Below are 25,580 nucleotides of genomic sequence, written 5' to 3'. Positions count from 1 at the left end.
AGAAACCGGCTCGAGATCGCTCGAATTTGAAAATACACAACCGGAGAAAATCTGCCATTTCCTTATAGAGCCCCTCCTCCAACACACACGAACGCGCACATGACCAATGAGGGCACGAGATAAGTTTGTGCCCCGATGGAAGGCTGACAGGCAGGTAGGCCATGGTTGTACTTTTTACAGTATTACGGCTTCTACAGATGACATTTTTTAATGGATTTTTTGTCAAAGCACTTAAGATATTCATTGCTATCGGGATGTTAAGAGCATTCCATGGAATATAACAAAAAGTGTATCTCGAGCCGGTTTCTGAAACTTACCTACCCCACCTTTAATCACTATAACAGGAAGTAAGAGAAATTAGCAGACGTGAACGTATATCTGTTAGGTAATCAGGATTTGATTATAACGGAAAGAACACAAACAAAAATATATATAAAAGTAGATTTATTAAAATATTGTATACAAAAATACAGTATTATCAACACATAAATACGCACAAAATATATGTTTCTATCTTACATTCATACAGAAAGTAACAAATGTAAAATAAAAGTGGATTGGCTTCTGACATACTAAAACAACCATATCTAAAATAATTAGTTAAAACATACACTTAGAACTTAGAAGTCACTTTTAAAGGAGTGTCATAAATACAAATGTAACCTGACATGAAATGAATATTGACCTGTGTGCAGCTAAAAGCTCTACTTTGTAGTTTTATGTCCGACAAATGGGTTCACAACATAAGCTGGATGGTGTTTGGGATGGTCTCAGTAAAACAAGTATACATAGTTCAGTAAATGATTCTTTGTCATTGTCTGGACATTAAAGTAAACGTAACCATTTAAAAACAGTTTGGCCCAAGTCTGGCATGGAGCTGTAATCTGTAAACGTGGCGTTGGAAGTGCTTTAAGCCGTATATCATGTGAAGGTCCTCAGGCCTCAGTGACATATTTCTCCCTGAATCGTCCGCCGCACTCACCCCGCGTGTAAACGCCACAAAGCTGAGCTGTCAGTTACTAACGCTCCAAAGTCCTCTGGACAGTCACAGTGCAACCGCACTGACCTCTCATGTCCTCAGTAATGATACACTCTGATCTGGTTGTTATCGTCAAGGCCTAGCTGCACCAGGCTGCTCTTTGTGGAAGGATCCCGATAGCGAGTGAACAAAGGTCTGGAAGAATCAGTTAAAGACAATGTTTGACAAGAGTGTGTATGTCAATAATGTGAAGTTGTAAAAGGTTATTAAACAAGTCCAAAATACATCAATAAACATCGATATGAAAAGAACATTTGGTTAAAAGACATTTTAGAGACACTTAGCAACAGTCCTCTAAATTGCTCAACACGTACCAATGGTGACCTTTAAACCAGATGGTGTGTTTGCTTATGGTTTGCACCAATATATATATTTTAAATAAATAAAAGGTTTGCAAGTCTGATGTGATGCAAAAAAGAGGAACTAATGCTTGATGGATGATTTGTTTTGATTTGTGCTAATAGCAAAAAGATACATAACAAATAAACTAAAAGGGTAGAAAAATAGCAAAGGAAGTAAAGAATATGTAAAAAGAGATAGTTAAACAAATATAATATATTTTATCAAAACATGATTTGCTTGTGTTTCACTAAATACCAGGATGCCTTTTGTAAGTTCCAAACTCCATTGTAAGGGATTTCTAAATTGAAATGGTATAAACACACAGTATGTCAGACTATAGTGTGTGTCGTATTGAGATCAGGTTGTAATTTGACACTGAGTTGTGCGCTCTTTAATTAAACAACAACATTGATATCATGTATGTGTGTGTGAGTGTGTGTGTGTGATAAAAGGATACATGCTGGTGTCTTTCTTGCGCATCTCCAGCCACCTCTTGTTTCCGTCGATCAGGCCCTGCAGCCGCTGGCCGTCCACCTCCACAGACTTCTGCACAGACCGCAGGCTCCGACCATGGTCGCTTCACACACAGACACACAGTGTTAGGACTGTTGTAGGTACATTAAAGACAGTGAGGATGTGTATAATCTATAGCCTGATTGAAAGGCACATTGTAGCAGGTCACCTAGCAGGAGTGTATGCTGAGTACGCAGAGGCTGCTCCCATGGTGGAGGCGAGTGGATCCATAGCTGCTCCTGGAGAACAGAAAAAACTATTCAGGACCAACAACAACTTACACATACAATAAGGCTGATCAACCTTTGCTTCAACACATGTGTCCACTCAGAAGATATCAAAGCGGTTTACACACAAACGGAACTGAAAGTAGCTTTGTTTGGTCAATAATCACACAACATTTCAAACATGCAACCAAATAAACATTTCCATCAAACATGTGTTCAAATGAATATATTGTTTCAGTCACTCATTTCACAAAGGATATCAAAATAAAGCTATCAATTTGAACAGGTTAGTCCCTAGTTTGTGCTATATGCCTGTGTCATGTGTCGATACAAATAGCATGTGCCAAAACAGGCACATTTGTTGTATGCATAGATAGTGGAGGATTTTACTAGACATACAAAACAACCACTTTTAATTATTTTATGGGCTGGTCTTTTCTTTCCTTTTACTATCCTGATTTGACATCTTTGATCATATAGCAAGTGTGCAAACATTATGCAAAACAGTTTCTCATGGGTGCTTTCTATCAACTGTCGTTCTTTCTTTCAAAGTTGATCTTATGAGTTGTAGGTCTTTATATGAGATCAGTGAAAACTGTTTTGAAAAAGAGTAAAACCAATGAAAATGTGTTAAAACACTTCTACCTTTCAAGAAAGTGATAATGAAGATCAAGACGACCCAAGATTTATTAAGCGTGTCTTAGAAAAAGCAAGTAAGGCTTCATGTAGCATGAAGCAGAATGAGGCGTCTGCTGGCGTACCGGGGAATATCTGGCTCCACCGGTTGTTGATGAGGTCATCGGAGGCCCTCAGCCCACTGCTGACGGGGGTGCTGAAGAAAGGCGTGGCTGTGGAGGAGCCCTGGGGGGCCCAGCTCCAGGGCGTCGATGGAGGGGGGACCGAGGAGCTGTAGCCAAGGGGGTGCATCTGGGGGAACACGGGGGCAGAGCTGGAGGGGGGAGCTGGGGATGAGTGAGATTGAGACAGAGAGAAGTGTGTATAGGGGGGGGCGCTCTGCCTCTCTGCGAGTGAACCCAGCGCACCCAGCACGCTGTTGAGCTGGCCTGAGATCTGCTGCAGGGACTCTGCTAACTCCTGCACTTTGTCCGGGACATCAGGATGACCTCCTGATAAGAGAGTCAGGAGAGAGAGACAGAGAGAAACAGTGTACGTGAAATGATATTCTGATACATCAGTCATTACAGAGAATATGTCTTGGAAACATTTGGGAACACTTTGTAGCGTGACTGATTCTGCTGATCGGGAAGAAGCCTGAGACCCTCCTATCAACTTAATTGTGACATTTAGCTGAAAGGAATCAGAAAATGGAAGTGACATCAAGCATCACAGAAGGGGGTCCTGTCACGGTGTGTTACCTGGTCCGTCCGGGGGGTCCAACGTGCTGCTGAGGTCAGAGTCAGTCACATCAAAGGTCACCTTCCTCTCTCCTGCCAGCCGAGACAGATCCTCAAACAGCGGCTAAACAGAGAAGGCAACACGACAAAGCGCAGTTAATAATAAGTATTATATGCCTTGGATTTATTCTTAAAAAAGCACAAAAATACACAAAGTCTATCAAAATGCCTATTCTGTGTAGAAATGAGGTTTAACTTATTGTGTAATTTATTTAAAGCTAACTCCGATGTGCAAAAGCTACTTTAACTAGCAGCGGAATAAATTCATGATAACACAAAAGTATTCTACTTCTATATTTTATTAATGTTTATAGATTCCTTATAAGCTGTAATTGTTAACCTCAGCTGCGACTAAACAGGTGTACAGGTTCACCTCTTGGAGTCCACTGCAGTGAAAACATACAAGCTCCAAACATCTGTTTATCTGAGTGTTGTCTCACACCTCTTCAGCCAGAGAGCCCTCCAGCTGCTGGAGCTGCTCCTCTTTCCTCCGCAGCAGAGAGTTCCCCCTCTGAACCGTCCGCTGCAGCTCCAGAACATTCCTGCTCTCCTGACAGGACAGAGAAGAGGGAGCTGCACTTAGCACTTATTCTAAATCAACTCCGTCTCACCCCTCATGACACCAAGTATTATTCAGTACCTGCTGTAGGTTTCTTATCATCTCCTCAGTCACCCATCCTCCCTGGTTGGGGTCCTGGGAGGAGCCGTTCTGGGCCGCCCGCAGAGCTGCCTGTCTCTCCATCAGCCGGCTGCTCTCCCTATCCAGGAACTGTTTGGTTTTTTGGATGGATGCGCCATGTGAGGAGATGTAGCGTCGAACACTGGACACAAAGGGATGAAAGATGAGGTTTAATACACACTTGTACCCAGGGGCGGACTGGGGCTAAAAATAAGCCCGGGACTCTCGACCGGCCCTCTTCGGTACCGCTAGTAAATTGTCAACGGGGGGGGTGCTAGTGACTTATCCGACCGGCCCACCTTGGTACCGCTAGTAAATTCCGCTAGTAAATTGTCAACGGGAGGGGGGGGGGGGATAGTCGTCCGACCAGCCCACATCAGTACCGGCCCATCGGGATTCGTCCCGAACGTCCCGATGCTTGTACCCATGGACTTCTTTTTTAACTATGATTTTCTGGTCAACAGTGAATAGTCAGGATAACTTATTTTGCTGGATGATATTTTGTCCCATAAATAATTGTTTTGACAGCATTAATGTCATTTTAAGACCATCTTACGCCACTATAAAATGTATCTCGATAGCCTAATTATGCAAGTATATTCAAAGAGCAATGACATCTGAATTTCTTAAGAGTGTGATTTTTGCCCTCAATACATGTAACACTATCAAATAAAATGATGAAATATGCCAATAGACTGTCAACACCCAAACACATCTGTGAATGCACCAATCACGAAGTGACTCCAAACACATTTGCGTAATGTGTCTTTGAGAAGTTTGAAAGCCCTCTTTATTATATTTTACTGGTATAAGTAGGAGTTGTCACTATTTGTTACTGTGGCACTAAAATCACACATATTTCAAAATATCAATATTATGGTCCATCAGCAACCATGACAACATCTGTACCCCTTGAATACAAAAAAGCCAAAAATGTGTATTATCTTTGTATTCAACGTGTCCTTACTCGTCCACGCTGCTGGTGCTGTCGGGGACAGGGGAGAGGGGGGGGTCGTCCAGGTCTTCTACATGCAGCGGGGAGTCTCTCCTGTCACTGGGGGGCGCTGTGACCTCAGATCTCTCTGCCTTCTTCTTGTCCCGTTTAGCCTCTGCTCTCGGGTAGGCACTCACTCCTTCGCCTGGTTCCAGCTCACTGATTGGACAAAAATAATCTTCTAAATCATTGCATTCTCCTCAGATAAATAACCCCATCGGACGTTGGGGTTTCCTGCATCTGATTTAAAGGTCCCCTATTATACTGTTTTTCATCAGTATATTATAGGTCTCAGATATATACAAAACATGTCTCTGAAGACAGATTATTGCGGCATTACCCATAATCATAAGGTGGGGGGGTTACCTTGGTTGCTGATTGGCTAATGGCTACACAAGCCGAAACATTGTTATGAAATCATAAAGTGCCCAAAATCTGATCAGCTCATTTTCAGACAGGTCGTTATATAAATGGATCTGGACAAAAAGTGAGCGCATCTTTTTTCCTGAAACTTTCAGAATCTCTTTGCACAGAGGGGACACATGTTGATGTAGAAAATATGTGAGAACGTGGATTTTGCATAATAGGTGACCTTTAAACTGTACCTGGCTCTGCGAGTGAGACGGTCGCATCTCTCCTGCAGCAGCGCCACCTTGCTCTCCAGTCGCCCCTTGTCCTCCTTGCTCTTCCTGCTCTCCTCCCTGGCTCTCTCCCCTTCCTCCCTCAGCCTCTCCTCCCCCTGCTTGGCCTCACTCTTCTCCTCCCTGGCTCTCTGGAGGAGTTCTCTGGCTTGATGCCTCTCCTCTCTCATCCTCTCCAGCTCCTCCGTCAGCTGCTCTCTCTCCTGCATCAGCCGGGGTAAGGTCTGGACACACACACACACACACACACACACACACACACACACACACACACACACACACACACACACACACACACACACACACACACACACACACACACACGCGCGCGCGCGCGCGCGCGCGCACACACACACACACACACACACACACACACACACACACACACACACACACACACACACACACACACACACACACACACACACACGTGGGGAGAGATGGTTGAGTGTTTTAATATTGTTCTTTTTATTAGGAACAAGTTGGATGTCTTACCTCTATCTGCCTGTCCACTTCCTCTTCTTCCTCCCCAAGCTTCCTCCTCCTCCTCTTCAGATCTGCTGCCTAAAAAGAGACAGAAACCAGAACACCATTAGGTTTGGGTTAGTGTATTAATGATGAACAGTACTTGCAGTATGAGGTAAAGACCTTGTTCTGCAGCATGGCCTCCTGGCTCTTCAGTGCTTTGGCTCTCAGCTCCATCTTATCTGTCAGATCCTCCAGTTCTGACTCCTGAAAGAAGAATGAACACAATTCATTTCTAGAATATAGTGTTGATGACGCTTCACTTTGCTCTACCTCAAAATACCCTAAACATGCTTTAATTCTTTACAATCTGAGACGTGAGATATGTTTTAAAATGTGCGTATCTGTCTGGTCTCACCTTGCGCGAGTGTGTCAGCTGTGTCTTCTGAATCTGTGTGTTGAGCTGCAAGCGGAGTTGCTCCAGTTGGACAGCGTGCGAGGCCTGCAGCTGCTCTCGGTCTTCCTGCAGTGAAGAAAGTAAGCGCGCCCTCTGCGCCGTCTCCTGAGACACAAACGCACCATTTTGTAATTGCAATAAAAACCACATCACTGTTGAATGTCTTTGACAAGTTGCAGTTTACACCCATGTCTGTCCAAAATGGCATCACTTCATTATTTTATAGTATTAGATAATTGTGTGAAACGGTCATAATAAGCATTTTATTTATTGTCCAAAACCGTGTTTTGTGGAGGTAATAGAAACCTGGGGCCTGCACTACGAACCCAGTTCAACAGACCCTGGATATGTTTGAGTTACCCGGCTTAACTAACCCAAAACAAACGCACTCTCGCTAAGCGGTCCTACGACACTGGGGATCAACTCGGTAACTCAAGCCAGGGTTTCTCTGTTCGGCTGAGTGCGCGTTCACATGAAAGGGGCGGGGTTAGCAACATTTGACCAAGTGTTTGAATGCGTGCATTAACAGGTTTATGATATCACTGCCCCGTCTAAGACACGAGTGGATCTGACTTTAATTACATTTGACTCGAGCGTTTCGTCAACTTCATGTGTTGCTTAAAATGATACTTCTGCATACAGGAAATATATGATACATTATGATGTGATATGATTTGATAATGGGACTGTTGTGGATATTTTAAACTCGTCAATACTGTAAAGATGTACAATGAGTGTAATCAATAATAAACTGGTGAAAGCAAACAGAGTTGTCTTGTTGGTTCTTTATTTGAAGCGCTTCAAAGGTACATGTCTCACAGAGTACAGAGTAGTCTGCAGGAGTGCACACAGGGGTAAATGTGTGTGTGTGTGTTATAGAGGACTGTTGCTGTGCAGAGAACACAAGAGATAAGACGTTCTCCTGACTGTTATCTTACAATACTCCCATAGGGAGAGCCGCATTCTTCAGGTACGACCTTGGCAGGAAGCTACTGTGTGATACAACAGGTCCAGTTGACCAAACAGTTTCTCAGCATAATATCATCCTTTGGTTTTACCATATAAAGTAATATAAGAAATTGCCACTTTGACACATCGAAGTAGAGATGTATACCGGTATCTGGTATCACCGAAATACCGGTTACTGGTGGCTACGGTATACCGTACCGAAATCAGATCCGGTTTCGATACTTTAAAAAAAAAAAAAATGTTTTAATTAATTTGAAAAGTGAGTCCGTGGCCCGTGATGGCGGGTGTTATGAATTAGATTGCATAATCGTTTTTCTTCATATTTTATGTATTTTTCATTGTTTGTTCAATACTAGAAAGGTAAAAGTCCCACAAATGAACTGTGATGGGATTTGTTTTCTCACCAGTGAAGGTAAATGTTGATTTTAAAGATGAGATTGGTTTGTTTGTGCAATGCCGAGATCTCATGACCATTATTCTATTATGTATTTGTTCTCTAGTCGAATCTCAGGTTTAACATTAATTATAACGGTGATATAACGGTCTGTTTGCATTGACAAGATGTGCTATTCACGCGGCACACCTGATGGCGGGTGTTATAAAAGATATTCCATAATCGGTTTTCTTCATATCTTGTATGTATTTTTCATTGTTTGTTCAGTACTAAAAGGTCCAAGAAGTCCCACAATTGAATTTAATATTCATTTGACATGTTAACTATATCGTAAAGCGCTTCATGGGAGTAATTGTGGGATGATACATTTTCAAAGTATCACGATATGTATCGGTATTGTTCAGTGGTATCGGTATCGGTATCGTTCACACAGTCAGTTGATTTTTGCCGGCCGTCTTTCCTGCAACGTCAGCTTTTCTGTATTTCCTTTCTCCTGTAATATGACTTGATCGCTTTAAACTCCGCACACTGAGCTCTGATTGGTCAGCAGGCGGTGCTAAGAGTTGAGCTCTTATCCTGGAACCTAACCTGTGCCGTTCAGCATAAGTTACCATGGAGATCTAGCCCGGTAAGAAGTGAACCAGCGTCGCTAAGTGAAAATCCGGCTTCGTAGTACAGGCCTCTGTCCTTTAGTGGACATTTGTGCCAAATGTATAAGAAAACCCTTCAGGTATTGTTGAGATATTTGGTTTCCAAACATGGACGTACGGACAATCTGAAAATAAAACGTCTCTGGGCGCAGCTGTTCCTTGCATTGAGGCAAACAAACTTGTGTGGATCTTATTTATTGTATTTTAGAGCCTGAAGGTCTTTGTTGATGCTGGAAACAAAAATATGTTACACTTCTTTAAACACTCATTTCAACATATTCTACAGTTTTGACCCATGCAAGAGCAGTGAGCTGTGAACCCTCTCTCACCTCATCCATGTATTTCTCTCGGATGCAGTTCATCTCTCTCCTGTGGTCCTCCCTCAGCTGCTCCAGCTTCCTCTCGTGATCACGCTGCACTTCCTCCCGCACTTCCTGGAGAACACCACCTAGCTAGAGAATGAAAGACAGAAATAGATATTTGTCTGTGTCAATGTAATGGAACAAATGTAATTCTGCGGGTGTGTGTGCCTTCCCACCTCTCTGTGGTACTCTGCCAGTTGCAGTTCAGGACGTGGACTCATGAGCTCCCTCCTCCGCTCTGTGGTTTTAACCTTTATAAAGACAAAGTAGTGTAAACACACATTCAGCCACACATGTGGATAGATCATTAATCTGCCCAATGCCACCATGTACCAAAAACACAACTTGACCAACGGCACCGTATTAACCAATAACCCGATCTCTGTTTGCACACAACAACTAAAAGTAAATAAAGTCAAACTCATGTGTAATGAAGAGGGTGAGTAACTTGAAACCGTCGAAGAACTCTGAGTCATTTGTTTTTGATTCTCAATTACTTACATTTGCCACCTATTCTGTGTATTTCAGTGTTGACGATGACTACATAGCCTGCGATCGCTTTCTTTTTGTACGCTTAATGCAGCCACAGCCCTTTTTTATTTTTATTTACACAATGACATTTTGTATTTACTTTTTAATATTTACTTGCACTATATTTTTCTGTTTTTCTGTATTATTGTGTTGCACTGTTGGAGAAGCCTGTGACCTAAAACTTTCATCGACATAACTACTCTGTAGCTATGTTCATATGACAAATAAAGAACCTTGAACCTTGAAGAGGTTATTTTCTTATTTGGGAGTTTTTTGTCTTTATTTGAATAAAAAAAAAGGGGAGGGACAAGGTTGAAATGCAACAAAGGACTACTAACAAGGACTCAGCTTTCCTACATGCGCCTGCTCTAAAAGGTGAGCTACAGGGGCGCTACAGGAAGTTCTGTGTTAGAGCAGCATCTGGAGAGCGCCCTTGGTTACCCAGCGAATCAAAATAAAATCTGTAGTAATGGTTTCTACCTTGCATTCAACTACTTGCCAACAGATTTTGAAGCTTGAAACTCAGGAATGTTGCATCAATTGACTACATTTCCCATCAACACTGATCGGTGGCATGTTTTCCCTTAAACAGTGACTTTATTTGAATGTAGCTTCAAACAGATGCTTGTCAACCTGTCTGTATATCTCTGTGGCTCCTGGTACTTGTGTTCAGCTTTAGCTTCACTTTGTGAGGCATCAGATATCCCTCATGAGGCATAGAGCAAAGTAGTCTCAAGGCAGGTGCAACAACAAACATTTGAATGGCTACATAATATTGAAATCAGAAAGGATCTAGCCACAAGCGGGCCAGCATCATCCTCATTTACCTCGTGTTTCAGAGAGGTCAGTTTCTCCTCCCTCTCTCCCTGGAGTCTCCTTTTCTCCGCCTGCAGCTCCCCTTCAGACTCTTCCTGGAGACGTTCGATGTCCCGCCTCCTCTGCGCCTCCAGTCTGTCGCGCTCCGCTCCTCGCTCCTCCTCCAGAGTGAAGCGTAACTCCTTCAGCATGGCCGCGCTCTCCTCCCTGGGCGCAGGAAACACATCGGTGTTAAATTAAATAGATGAAATACAAACTGAAGCAGGAATTGTCAAATGGCTTCATGTCTGAGTTTAAAATAAGTAAGTAATGAGTAATTATATGACTCTTGGCAGTCATCAGCTATCCTTGTTTTCAAAGTTTGATAACAAGACATTGGATTCTAAAGGATATAAAAGGCTTTATTTGTCATATGCACAAAAGTCACAGCGTTGTTGTTGTTGTTGTTGGCAATTAAATGTCCCAGGCTCCTCAACCATGCTACATACAATCTACTTAAATGATACATACAATAGTGCGATAGACATAATAGTTGAAGTAAGATAGAATGATTTCAACAGAATGTACAAATAAATACTGTACAGTAGTCTAAATACTGTGTACGGTAGGGCTGCTCGATTATGGCAAAAATCATAATCTCGATTATTTGGGTCAATAATTGTAATTACGTTTATTAAAAGCGATTATTCATTGACTTTGAAAACATCCATTTATTGGAGAAAAAAAATGTGAACAGTTGATTACCCTGAACTTTAAGTATAATTCAACTTAAAAACCAAAAAATAAATAAATTATAAAAAAAATAAAGTAATAATAATAATAATAAAAAAATAATCGTTTCATTTCGATTACGTTGTTTTCGTAATCGTTGCAAGCCATAATCGTAATCGCGATTAAAATACGATGAATTGATCAGCGTACGGTAGTCATAAATAGGTTTGAGGATATGTGGAGTAACAGCAGACAAATGAACAGACAGTGTATTACAGATTAAGCCTCACTGTGGTTTCTTTCTGACCTGAGTTTGCGTTGCTGTCTCTCCCTCTCCTCCTTGGCCGACTCTCTGATCTCCTCCGGCGTCCTCTCAGACTCCTGGTTCAGCGTGGCCTCCTCCTCTCTCCTCCTGGACAGGAGGTGCTGCCGCAGAGCACTGGGGGAAACAAGCATTTATGAGAAAAGAAATGATTCTCCAGCTTTGTTTTAGTCCCATGTTGGTCAGTGTAGGCAGCAACGTGTGATATACTCTCCATGCGTACCTTAGTCTCTCCTCACTCTCCTCCTTCAGCTTCCTCTCCTCCTCCTCCTCTTCTCTCCTCAGCTCCTCCTGAAGGAGAAGCATTCTCTTCTCCCTCTCCTCCCCCACCTCTACATCACCCTTAGTCCTCTCCCTCTCCTCCTTCCTCTCTTTCAGGCTCCATTCCTCTCTCCTTCTCTCCTCCTCCTCGTCTCTCCTCAGCTCCTCCTGAAGGAGAAGCATTCTCTTCTCCTTCTCCTTTGTCACCTCTATGTCAGCCTTAGTCCTCTCCCTCTCCTCCTTCCTCTCTTTCAGGCTCCTTTCCTCTCTCCTTCTCTCCTCCTCCTCGTCTCTCCTCAGCTCCTCCTGAAGGAGAAGCATTCTCTTCTCCTTCTCCACCTCTATGTCAGCCTTAGTCCTCTCCCTCTCCTCCTTCCTTTCTTTCAGGCTCCTTTCCTCTCTCCTTCTCTCCTCCTCCTCTTCTCTCCTCAGCTCCTCCTGAAGGAGAAGCATTCTCTTCTCCTTCGTCACCTCTATGTCAGCCTTAGTCCTCTCCCTCTCCTCCTTCCTTTCTTTCAGGCTCCTTTCCTCTCTCCTTCTCTCCTCCTCCTCCTCCTCTCTCCTCAGCTCCTCCTGAAGGAGAAGCATTCTCTTCTCCCTCTCCTCCCCCACCTCTATGTCAGCCTTAGTCCTCTCCCTCTCCTCTTTCCTCTCTTTCAGGCTCCTTTCCTCTCTCCTTCTCTCCTCCTCCTCATTCTCCTCCTCATTCTCCCTGTCTTTCTTCTCTCTGTCTCTTCTGACTCTCCAGCTTGGCTCCTCTTCCCTTGGGCTCTTTTGGATTTTGAAGAAGGCTCCATCATCGTCTAGTTGGGTGTTGGGGGTGCGGGACAGCCGGCCTCTGGAGGTTTCCGGCCTTTGTATGACCAAAGAGGTGCCAAGGCTTTCCGTTTTTGGATGGAGCCCGACGCCTTGCTCAGAAAGAGAAGAATTTGAGAGGGAGGGGCTGGACTGGTGGAGGACGAGTCGGTCCACTTTAGACGCTGAAGGGTTGTCTTTGCTAGAATCCTGCAAAATCCTGAAGAGGGAGAAAAGTGTTACTCTTATAGCAAAGCAAAGAAAGGTTGTACCATTGGCCATAAGAGTTTATATTGTTTATACATCAAGGCTTTCGGCCCTTAAATCGATCTGTTGTTTTGTCTGTCTGACCTTTGTTTTGTTTTGTGTGTGCTCGCCCCAATTCCTGTAAAGCGACCTTGGGTCCCTTGAAAGGCGCTATAGAAATCTCAGTTATTATTATTATTATTATTATATTATCCTGAATGGCCTTGTCCCTTTTGAAGCAGTTGTTGATATACATTCATTAGTTGGGACTTGTGTGACAAAAATGTGTGGCACAATAATTACCATAGTGAGGCGAAGTCCCTCCCCTTCCGGTGGAGCTCCATGGGACCTTTTTTCGGAAAAGGTATGTATTGAAGTCAATGGAGAGAGAAAAATTATCTTTCGATCCCGTTTGAATTGTGCCACGAATTACACATATGATGTTTTTCAAAAAAATTAAAATGTGCCGTAAAACTGTGAAGTAACACTGTTTTTTGTGTGAAACCGCTCAATGAACTACATCTCCCATCACGCACCACACACCAAGACGGCCGTCCCGTTGGCACATTTCACTTCTTTCTTTCAGAATGAGGCGGAAAGTATTAAAAGAGGTGAACATCACTACAAGTCTGGGCATGTTGAGAGCTGCACATACACACAAGGGGAGTTAGTCAGTTCCGTGAGAGCCAGCATGCGGGACCGGGACTCTGGGATTTGTAGTCTTTCTAGTTGCGTATTTTTCATAGTCTTATATTTTAACAGTTTTACGACAAACTGTGACTTTTTTGACGTGGATTTTTTAAGATTGACATAATTTGTGGCACAATTCAAACGGGATCGAAAGATACATTTTCTCTCTCCATTGACTTCAATACATAATTTTTCAGAAATAAGGTCCCACGGAGGTCACCGGAAGGGGAGGGACTTCGCCTCTCTATTGAGATTTTAGGGGTAATCTAAAAATGTGCAAGATTAAAAAAAAAATTCAAATCATGAACTTCCAATTCCTTGTGAAACAATATAAAAAAACCTGATAAAGACAATACCCCATTACGAGATGATGCAATTAAGGCGAAGCACCGACTCTTATTTCCAGAAGTTACCAAAGAAAAACAACCAACCTCTTTGCAACCTCTGCCTTCTTTGTCTTTGTTGCTCCTTCTTTCTTCTCTTTTGTCTCCTCCCTCTCCAGAGAACTGACAGTGCCGGACAGGTCCAGAATCTTTTCGGAAAGCTTAAGGATTCAAAGCAGTTTGACAATTAACACTCTATCTAATGAATGAATGGTGCATAATGGGTGGTGACAGCATGACCTAAGTACCTTGACATCTATGGAGGATGAAGCCTCCTCAACGTTCTCACTGGCTTCAGACTCCTGCCATAACACACACACACACACACACACACACACACACACACACACACACACACACACACACACACACACACACACACACACACACACACCACACACACACACACACACACACACACACACACACACACACACACACACACACACACACACACACACACAAAGTTATGAATGAACAATGGCAAACTAAATTGCACAAGCAACACTAAGCATCAAAGAATGCTGAGATTTCCAAATGACAAACACGTCACAAAAAGGCAACAGCAACAGCATACATGCAAACACAAGCAACAAGGCTGCGAAATCAGACGGTCCATTGTTTGTAAGCGAAACAAGCAGACTCTGAACATTGGGGGAGGCCAAGGAGAAACTGGTCTGGTGAAAAAGCTGAAAATAAAACACCAATCTAAAAGCAAAGGAAAGTCTGTACTGCCAAATATAAAGGGTCAGCACTTTCCAATCCAGTCCTCAGGGGCTCGAATGCAGCGTCCTTTTACCAAATGTTGTTCCAGTGTGTGAGTGATGAGCCCCTAAGGCAGTGGATTCTGGGAGCTACATGCGCCTTCTTGCAGAGGTCAGGCAGGATCAGGGTTGGGGTCAGGATGTGAAATGTGTGTGTGGTTTGGTTGGGGGAAGCACACAGAACACCGAACCCTACCTCTGCAGGAATGAGGGACCTTTTTGTCCCATTGTCCCTCTTGCCACTGAGAGTGTTTCTCTTTTGGTCAAGCGCTTTACGATCACTCAGAGCCGTTCCGGTCTCAAACACCTCCACGACTTCCTCCTCACTCTCCGATGCAGTTTGGGGCTTTTGGACCTCTGATACGTCCTCTTCCTCCCCATCTTCCTCCCCCTCTGTTTCTCCTCCACTCTGTCCACATCTCTCTAGCACCTCGTCGCTCTCTGTCACGTTCCTCTGGCTCAGGGAGCATCTCTCCAAAGCTTCATCGTTCTCACCCTCCTCCTCCTCTTCCTCCCTTTTCCCATCTATCTCCTCCTCGCTCTCCTCCTGCCCTTCTTCGATATCTACGCTTTTCTCAAGCTCATCCCCCTGTTTTTCCTCCTTTTCACTTCCAACATCTTGACCACTTTTGGAAGATTTCTCCAAATCTTCATCGCTACCGTCCTCAAATTCATATTTATCTTCTTCTTCTGCTTGCACCTCTTCCTTCGCCTCTTCTTTCTCTTTATTTAAACCCTCCCCTTCAGCACAACAGTCCTTATCACTGTCCCTTTCCTCTCTTTCATTGCTCTCCTGCTGTTTACTGTGTTCAATGTTTTCGGACTCTTCATCACCGCCTTTGCAGCATTCCACTTCTATCTCGTCGCTCTCTTCCTCATCCAACTCTTTCTTGCTTTCTATAGACCTTTTACTTCCTCCCTGCTCATCCTGCATCTCATCCACCTCTTCTTTGACTTTTTCCTCATCCCTATCTTCCTCATTTCCTCTCTCCTCCATCCCTCCCTCCTCTGCTTCCCCTCCTGCTTCATCCTCTCCCTTTTCTACCTGAACATCCTCCTTCTCCTCCTCGTCCTCCACCACCTCAGTTAACTCTTTTTCTATTTCCTGTTCAGCAGAGGGTTCAGGACGGGCCACCTCCTCACTGACGTGGATTCTGCTGCCCCTCAGTGAGGACAGGTGGAGGTGGCGGCCCCTCAGAGACTCCTTGGTGGAGGGGAAGAGGAAGAACAGTCCATCCGTCCCAGACAGAGGCACAAAGGAAGGCGTGCAGAGACACAAGGGAGAGAAAGGGTGGAGGAGGGCACGTAAGGGAAGGAGGCAGACAAAAAAAATGGTAACCCCAAATTGAAAGACTGTAGGGGGGGAGGATGGTCTTATTATTATTGCATGCAAACTGACGAATCGGCAAAATGAGCCATGTTAGACAACCAACAAATGGATTATTAAAAGAGACAGGTGCACAAATAAACCCATGCAGGTAGACACAGAGAACCATACACATGTTGTTGTTCTGGGTCTCTATAACGCTCAAACACACACACACACACACACACACACACACACACACACACACACACACACACACACACACACACACACACACACACACACACACACACACACACACACACACACACACACACACACACACACACGAGCAGGTTTGTCTGATATATGTGATTCCCTTATTTGAGCTTTTCAGAAAGTCATAATGTGCTGATGAAATTACAAAAACATCTACTTTAGTTTGGCTTAATCATCTGGAGATTGAGTCATTTTTAGAAAATAAATAAATGCAATACTACCTATTATTATACGTAATATATAGACTGTGCAATATCTATGGACTAGGGCAGAGTTTTACTGCTTATACACAAATCTGAGGGAAATTATAGTATTCATAGTGTTGTTGGCGATATCTCCTGACTAACTTTCAGACAGCAAACCAGTAACAGTGACAGTAGGAGGACAGCAGGACAAAGAGGAAGACACAGTGACAGCCGTGGCCGTAGGACAGATCCCAGCAGCACAGCAGCTACAGGAACACACCGGGTCACAGCCCAGAGGTGAGAGGTTTAAAGGTCAAAGAGGTCACACGAGACAAAGAGAAGCAATAACAGATGCTTTAGAATCACAATTACATGAGACAATGAAAATGTCCACTATGGAAGTAACTAACACAGAGAAGGTGTGAAAACAATAGGCGCTTTCACACCGGAGTACTTTTCCCCGTACTTTTCCCGTTTAGTTCCTGGGATTTTGCGTTCACACCAAAAAGAGAACTTAGTTCATGAGAACGTGTCCTCCCTTTCCTGAAGAGAAGAAAGTTCCAATTTCTGATTGGCTGGGCGAATTGCAAACCACACCCCGTAAAACTCGAAAACGTTTTGTGAAGCCGCCATTTTATTTGCTGGTATTAGCATTATTAGCATTAGCCCAGCGCACTAACGGAGAGAGGCTAACTTAGAGCAACACAAAATAAAACATGGGAGCGGTGGAGTGAAGAGGAGGTGTCGGCGTTCTGGCGATTTACTCGGAAGGCTTCAGTAGAAGCTGCTGGGACTCCCAGCAGCTTCTACTGAAGCCAGTCCCCAACTCCGGGGACATCCGGACGGGGACTTTGGGCGGCAGTATACGCCGTGAAGTTGTTTGCGGCCTGCCAGTAAACCCAAAGCGGAAGAAGAAGAAGAAGAAGAAGAAGAAGAAGAAGAAGAAGAAGAAGAAGAAGAAGAAGAAGAAGAAGAAGAAGAAGAAGAAGAAGAAGAAGAAGAAGAAGAAGAAGAAGAAGTGACGTCAGCGGCTTCATTCGCGTAATCTTCCCTCAGGGGACTTATTCCGGTGTGAACGCGATCTGCTCTTTAGCTCCATGGGGGAAGTGCTGGGAACTAAGTACAGCAAAGTACTTGGTGTGAAAGCGACTAATGAGAACTAGCATCTACATCCTGCATTATAAACGTCTTATAGTACCGTGATCAATGGATGCATTGTTACTGGAACTGCATGTTTTGGAATTAATGGGGATTATTTTTGAGTGTGATATGATTTGCAATATTAGAGGGATATTTTTTAAGATGTATTCATATTATCAATGAAAAGTGTATTAAAAAGATCATGGTTGGATCTGTACAAAACAAGGATCATTTATTAAGCCTCTTGAATACCAGCAGCACAAAAATACTTATTACATATTATATTTGATAAAATATAAAATACTAGATAGACTCCTTTCCCATTGCAAGAAGACAAGTATGTCGTTCTTTTTTTCCACCCGAGACTACTGCAGAGTCATTTGTCCCAGGATTGAGTTGTGGGTTAGTGGGTTTTGTTTCTGGTGGGAAAGTGGGTAGTGTGTGTATGCTTTATTTTGTTGTACCTGTTGGGATGGTGGTTCAGGACTGTGGTCTCCTGATAGAGCCAAGTCCTGCAACTCTGGCTCTGTCCTCTCCTCAGCTGGAGCACCGCCACTGGCTTCACTGTCCTAGAGCACACACACACACACACACACACACACACACACACACACACACACACACACACACACACACACACACACACACACACACACACACACACACACACACACACACACACACACACACACACACACACACACACACACACACACACACACACACACACACACACACACACACACACACACACACACACACACATCAAACACTTTAACTTTACAGAGGAAGTGATAAACCATTATACAAGAAAAAACAGATTCATACCAAAAAAACACTCTCCTATTCGACATGGAATCAAGCTAAATTAAATGTTCTTGATGGAAGAGAAAAGACACCTGATTGCCAACAGTGTTATTTCTTTGGAAGGAAATAATCAGACAGAATATATCAACGGCTGTTTTCATTTTTGTTATTCCTTTATGTCAAGGAAAAGAAATAGAGTAGAATCAGTGCTGTACAAAGCAAATCAATGTGTGTACCTCATACTGAAGGCCTCCTCCGAGTGCGTCCAGGTCCAGGTGAAGGTTCTTCAATAACCGGTCTGAACCACGAGGACTTGGCTGAAAAAGATCACAATGTGTTTAAAAAGGGAAATAGAGCATACATAGAACAGCCAGTACCTGCTTGGTCTTGGATTGGAGAGGTGAGAATCAGAGGGGTGACCTTTGACTTACTTTACAGGAGACAGAAATCTGAAATGTAGAATACCTTGTCTTTAAAAGTAAAACATCATAATCATTTGGATCACAAGAAGCTCAAGGTATGATATTTCGACATGTTTTCTTCTTCTAAAGTGCACTTTTGCACCCTAATAGTTCTGTTTGATCAGAGCCTTTGGTTTTGATATAGTAAATGAATAACTATGGATTGGTAAAGAATTGAAAAGTGTCCTTTGGCATCATCAAGAGCTTTCTTCATTTATATATAACACAAATTCTCACACAAAATGTCACTGACACCCTCTGGTTTTAACCCTTACACTTGTCTTAAGGTTGTACTGCACCTCGTTTTCTGAGATGTTCTCATCCTCATTGTCATCATCATCTTCATCATCATCAAAGCCAGGCAGAGTGAGAGACACTCGCTCCTCCTTCCTGTTGCCCAAAACACTCGAGGCTCCACTGCCCCGAAGGCTCTGACAGAGAAAGACAAAGAGTTTACTAACACAGTCAAGTGTAATGGTTTGGGAGTAGGCATTATGTATGTAAATAACATTATCAACATTTCATTTTAGGGTTCTTTTATCATTGTCTTGTGAGCAATTCATGATATTATTGCCATTATATGCCATACCATTATATATTATACATTATATTATTATTGCATCATTATTGCATCACAGAAAGGTCCCTTATCATTTCAAGGGAAAAATCGATATCAATCTTAAATAATGCTATTATAAAGAATAAGGCTTTCTTGCATTAAGGCCCAATAAATAATTGTGTGAGACTATTCTGTCTTACATGATGAATTCTCATTTTTTTATTATTAAAAAGGTGAATAATACAGTCCTGGGATCTTACCCCAAGCGATGTCTTTAGCGGCTCCAGTCCCCCAGAGCTCCCGAGGGTGCGCCGGAGAGCGGGAGCAGAGCCAGACAGGGGGGCCGGGCCGGGGGCGTCCAGACCTCTGAGAGGAGCCAGGCTGCCCAGAGGGGGCGGTAGGCGTCCCAGAGAGGAACTCAGCGCCTGTGGGACAAAAAGACACCGTAAGAGAACTGAGCAACCTGAGCTAACATTTTCAATCACTAAAGACACAGATACTGAATTCCATTTAGATTTTAAAAACAGCTTTTCATGGTTCTATGTTAATGATGATGATTTACACGGTGTACACAAACGCATCATTACAGAGAATTTAGCAATCAAGTCAAACAGAAAATGTTGATGGTTGTCTTTGCTGTTTTTGGTCATCTTTTTGCCTATTTACTCATTTAAATAGCTTACGAGTTGTGAGGGTGAGGTCTCTAAGCAACACAACATTCATATGGTGGATTAAAGGACAAAACAACAACAACAAAATGAAATCTGTGGGAAAATATCACTCACTCCAGGAGTCTTGAGCGGCTCCTTCTTTTTTTTCTCTTTCTTCTCCTTCTTTTCTTTCTTCTTCTTCTTGTCCTTCTTCGCGCCTCCACCTCCTGTGGTGGTCGTGAGCTGTGCACGCTCGCGCTCCTGGGCCACCAGGCGGCGGTAGTGCTCGTCGCAGGGGTGGTCCCACGTGGACTGTCCCGAGGAGAAGTTGAAATAGTAGATGTCCCCCGTCACGTCCTGGCTGTGGGAGAGGAGGGGAGAGAATCGGGGGGGTCACTAAGGCAGGATAGAAATAAGAAATACTGGGTAGATGGGTATGGATAGATCCCTGAAACTAAACGCTGCACCATTTAATCAAACTCTATCTGATAGATTTGTTGGGCCATAAAGAATTAAAGCTGATTTATTTTGTGATGACTGACACGCAAACTAATCATGTTGGTTGACTCAATAGTTAGTAGTTTACAAACATCAAATGATATCATCATCAGCCTCTCAGTTGAGGGGAGAAAGGGTTGGACAGGTATTTGATTTGCTCGAGCGATAGGGCCAATATATATTATTAAACAGAAAAATATATGATGTTTGCTGGTCCATCAATCCAATACAAACCCTTTAACCTATATCTTAAACTGGTTTAATCTAGGACCTACTTGATATGGATGTGTAGTGGAGTGAGTCCAATGTTAGGCATTTAACTGCAGCTAACTAATGATGGAGCAAAAGATAGTTACTTAGCATTTCCCCCTTCAGGTTTCAAAAACACCTTCAAAGAATCAGTGGTCAAGGAGACAAACTTGATATTGGCCAAACACACTACAACCAATCAAACTCGCTGATGGGAATGCTTGTATCTGACGCCTCACTTAGGATCACCAAGACTGTTCACAACAACTTTCCGGCAGTGGCTCAGTCAGTAGGGGCTTGGACTGTGAGCCGTAGGGTCGCCGGTTCAAGTCCCCAAATCGACCTAAATATGGAGTGTGGACTGCTACTTGGAGAGGTCCCAGTTCACCTCAAGCGCCCTGCCGTGGAGCCCTTGAGCAAGGCACCACTCCCATTGCTCCCCGGGCGCTGTACAATAGCTGCCCACTAGACTCCTGGTACTCGGATGGGTTAAATGCAGAGAACACATGTTCTGTGTGCTGTGTGCTCTGCAAGTGTGACCATTAAGAGGGTTTCATCCCTCCAATTCTATCTAACTCTAATTTAGATTAATAATGACTCAGAGTAACACTACAGGCTCCACACCAGATACGATGTCTGAATATGGTTGTTTTAGAAATGTAATGTAAGAATGTTTTCTGTGGGTGGACATGCTGCTCTGGCCCCACTATCCAGTATCTTTCCCCTCTCACCAAGGCTTCCACTCGGGGGGGAGAGGGGCGACAATGCCTTCCCTGGCCAGCCACAGGAGCTCCGACTCCCTTTCAGGATCAATGCCAATCTCTCTTGCGTACTCATGGATCTCTGATGAGAGAGTGAGGATAAAGAGTGATATGAGACCAAATGAATGTAAAAGTAGTATATTATAGAGCATCTAGTAGGTTTAACAGCTCATTAAAGCAAGGTCAGCCCAAAACATGCTAAAATAGAATGATATAAGAGTATAAAGGACTTTATGCCTGATTACAACCTGAACTCAATCGAGACTGAAGACTAAGCAGATGTTTTCTGTTCAGAGATATGACTCTCTTTAACCTCTTTCGTATGCCCTAGAAAAAAAGTTACTAGAAAGGCATTATCTTAACTTTTATTTTATACGTGAAACTAGGGCTGCTCGATTATGGCAAAAATCATAATCTCGATTATTTGGGTCAACAATTGATATCACGATTATTAAAAAACGATTATCCATTTACTTTGAAAACATCAATTTATTGAAATAAAAAATATGAACAGTATATTTTTAACAGTTGATTACCCTGAATTTTAAGTATAATTCAACTGAAAAACCAATAAAAAAAATAATTTTAAATAAATAAAATAAATAATCGTTAATAATTATTATGTTGTTTTCATAATCGTTGCAAGCCAAAATCGTAATTGCGATTAAAATACGATTAATTGAGCAGCCCTATGTGAAACTATTGAATATTGTTGTTTTTTACTTTTTCCCATTCAAAGTCCCTCCACAATGTCGTGTAACTTTTATGATTGCTTGTCTATTATTTGTATTTTTATCTTGTAATGCACTTTGTAACTATTAATTTTTTTACGAGGGGATGAAACTCAAAATGTAGATATTGAATAAATAAGTAGTGTGAAAAAAGTAGCAATAGACAGCATATTTTTCATTTTGTTGCAGGCAGGAAGTGTCTCTTTAATCAATAATCAACATCAATAATCAGTGTAAAACATTCCTGGGTACTTGTTGTTTGGTATATATGATCTTCGCCCTTTCCCTGTTTTATTGTAGCACAGTATCTGTGGTAAAGCTAATCAAGACACAGTGAGTCAATCATTATGACATCTTAAAGGACATGCATCCCCGATATATTACCATCACCACTGTGTACCTTGTTCAGAAGGTGTATAATTATCATCATAGTCCTCTTCAAGGATCAGCTGGTCTCCGATGAGAGCAGCTGCAGTCATGGCTACTGCAGAGAAATACACAACAGGGTGAATGGTACAGGAAAATGGAGATATACTGTACATAATACTGTTCCAATAAAGGCTCAGATCATCATTGTGCTGTTCAAAAGACGCCCTGCGACAATATTCTGTCATTCTATTATGCTTTGCTATCAAGATTAGCACATTCATTCATTTATGATCAGAATCAGAATTCCTTTATTCGTCCCACATAGTGGAAATGTATGTTGGTACAGCAAAGTATATATAGAGACGAAGAAAAAACAACACTATTCTATAAAAACAAAGGCATGCACATAGTAGGCTATTTAAAATAGAAAAATATACAATTTACAAAAGGACACATTCAAGTGGACAGTAACTAGCAGCAGTATTTATAAAATAAAATAAGTTTAGCACTGTAAAATGAAGTGTGGTGTATACAATTTGTAAAATGATTATTGAATATAGTTCACGACGCTGAAGTTGGCTTCCGATTCAGAGCATCCGATTCGGCAGTTAAGGGGAACGTTAAGGGACATTTAATTTACAGCGCTGAGCGAACGATCCTCCGTGTTTGAACCTCTTAAATCGCTGCATAGCCGATTTATTTGGACTGGATGATCCCAGAGGGTCTAAAGATTCTTTATAACCCAGTTTGACATTTGTGAAACCTTTATTCTATTTGTGAAAATACAAACAAGGGAGATTTCAGTGCTTTTTTCGCATCCTGACCACATTAGACCAGGTCCTGATCTAAAACCACTAGACCTAGACTCATCAAATCTGGACTGGATTATCCCACGGAGGCTAAAGATTCTTTATAACACAGTTTCAGATTTGTGAAATCTTTATTTTATTTGTGAAAATATTAGCAATGAATCTAGCAAGCTATATTGTTCTACAAAGAAAGGCAAGGGATTAGTATTAAGTCCTAAGCCTGAGATAAACAATAGTCAGACACATTCGCATCTCTATAAACAAAACAATATCGACGTGAAATAATTTTAAGGACAGTAATGCGGGGGAAATTCGATAAGCTAATTAAGCATCTCAGCTAACTTCAACTAGCTAACATTAGCTCATCCAGCTAAGTAATTAGAGAAAAGCTTTTTCATCAAAGGTGATTTACCTTCCAAACTTTTAATCGGTTTCTTGTGAGCCTCTGTGGCAATAGCGACTTGTTTTCAGTTATTTAACGAAGACATTGTGAACGCATAGGGGCAAAAAATGCTAAAGTTACAGCACTAACAACAACATCTCCAAGGACGCTTCCCCCGCTTCCTGTTGACGATGGAGGCGCGTCTCTGACTGGCTGAGCCACATGAGGCGTTCAAGTGCCCTCGTAAATTCATTGTTGGTCAACATAATGACCGTTTCAAGCTTTCTTAACTTTTTGGATAAGCAATTAAAAGTGTTCAGAATCAGAATACCTTTATTATTCCCACAGAGGGGAAATGTACGTTGTTACAGCAGAAAAAGAGCCAAAGACAGCTTAGTGTTATATATTTTACATTATGTTACGTGCATAAAAAAGTACTAAGTAAAAAAAAAATAGAATAAAATAAAAAGTTACACAATATACAAAATACACATCCTGTAACAGTTATTGGGATTTAGCAGCCAGGCATATATTGCACAGTTAATAACGGCATATATATATATATATATATATATTGCACAAATAGCACAGAAGTAACTTTAATTAAACTTGACTTGAGGGAAAAGACAACATGACTGTTAACATAACTTTCCAATATGAGTGAATACAAAATTCAGATGTAACATTTAGTCAAGTAATTAGTACATGAATACATGATGGAACACATGGTGCACATTGTTTATCTCCATTGTATTTTTTTTACCAGTTTACAATTAGCCTATGTATGCGCGTACTATTTTGCATTGTAGCTGAAAGCATCAATTGCTGTACAATGTTATATCAATACAGTCACTACATGTTAACTTTATTTGTCTTTTAGCTTTTCTCAAAGGTTTTTAAGTTTTCTTAGCATCATGGCTACTGTATTTATCCTCCTATAACTGTTTTTTTTCTTTTTTCTTGTGGTTTAGGACTGAAGAAGCACCTTCATGCTGAGCAGTACTGTCATCTTGTTCTTTGTATAGGGGAAGTATGTTTTAGTCATCTTTGCCTTAAATAAGCATGTATGACTTGTTATTGAAATATCTTCAAATAGTTTTGAATGCAGCAGCTAGTTTTGTTGTCATGTCTCCCTCAGGAGGCACATTGAAATACAGATGAAGCATTTACTGTTTTAGTTAGCACTACAGTGTCTTCATTGTGACTTGAAATTAAAATATCCTTTTAAAATGTGTGTAAAACAGCTTAGTGGGAGTGAGATTATTTTTACAAAGCGAAAAGGTGATCTGTTTTGCATGTGTCTTTACTTGGAAGGATCCCTGTGGTGTGGCAAAAGGGCACTTTCTGTCCTAAAGCCCCTCATTCACAGCTGGGGGCTGCATTAACACTGTGTTGCTAAAGAATGCCTTTGTCCCATCCCGGAGCCAGGGAGTGATATCAGATTGTCGTCACATATTCTCATGCAATCTATTGTTGTCTGCTCACCTACATTTAGCAAATAATAATAAAAAAATAGTATGACCGTCCTAGTCTCTTTACCCAGAAAGAGAGCAGGCGAGGGGAGGACAGATGCAACATGAATGATTCTAGTGACAAGTATGTCTCTAGTCAACCTCTCTGACATAGAAGCTGGGGTGTTTCACTATTTGGTAAATACAAGTCATTCTCAGGGCTAATGTAGTGTACAGCAAGTTGTTTCAACATTTTCAACAAATTATTTTTGTATTG

At 42.1% G+C, this 25,580-nt stretch overlaps 1 protein-coding gene across 1 annotated transcript; it reads right to left on the bottom strand.

The window, feature by feature from the left end:
* Positions 1-483: 483 nt before the first annotated feature.
* Positions 484-24,036, bottom strand: LOC117457412 (centrosomal protein of 164 kDa-like). The gene is made up of 28 exons (XM_034097495.2): positions 23,883-24,036; positions 22,693-22,776; positions 21,532-21,643; positions 20,189-20,414; positions 19,664-19,828; positions 19,120-19,275; positions 18,620-18,700; positions 18,041-18,145; positions 14,863-15,870; positions 14,151-14,204; positions 13,951-14,063; positions 11,751-12,803; positions 11,513-11,644; positions 10,506-10,701; positions 9,324-9,398; positions 9,115-9,237; positions 6,734-6,877; positions 6,499-6,582; positions 6,346-6,414; positions 5,815-6,074; positions 5,183-5,368; positions 4,177-4,357; positions 3,979-4,086; positions 3,498-3,600; positions 2,883-3,248; positions 2,064-2,133; positions 1,839-1,958; positions 484-1,174 (listed from the first exon to the last, which is right to left on the bottom strand). The coding sequence occupies exons 2-28, from the start codon at positions 22,769-22,771 to the stop codon at positions 1,078-1,080; spliced, it is 5,466 nt and encodes a 1,821-aa protein (XP_033953386.1). The 5' UTR covers positions 22,772-22,776; positions 23,883-24,036; the 3' UTR covers positions 484-1,077.
* Between the last annotated feature and the right edge of the window lie 1,544 nt (positions 24,037-25,580).

The sequence above is a fragment of the Pseudochaenichthys georgianus genome, chromosome 13 (assembly GCF_902827115.2).
Source record: "Pseudochaenichthys georgianus chromosome 13, fPseGeo1.2, whole genome shotgun sequence".
Lineage (NCBI taxonomy): Eukaryota > Metazoa > Chordata > Actinopteri > Perciformes > Channichthyidae > Pseudochaenichthys > Pseudochaenichthys georgianus.
The sequence above is the reverse complement of the archived record's forward strand: the minus strand, read 5'-3'. Positions and strand labels throughout refer to the sequence as shown.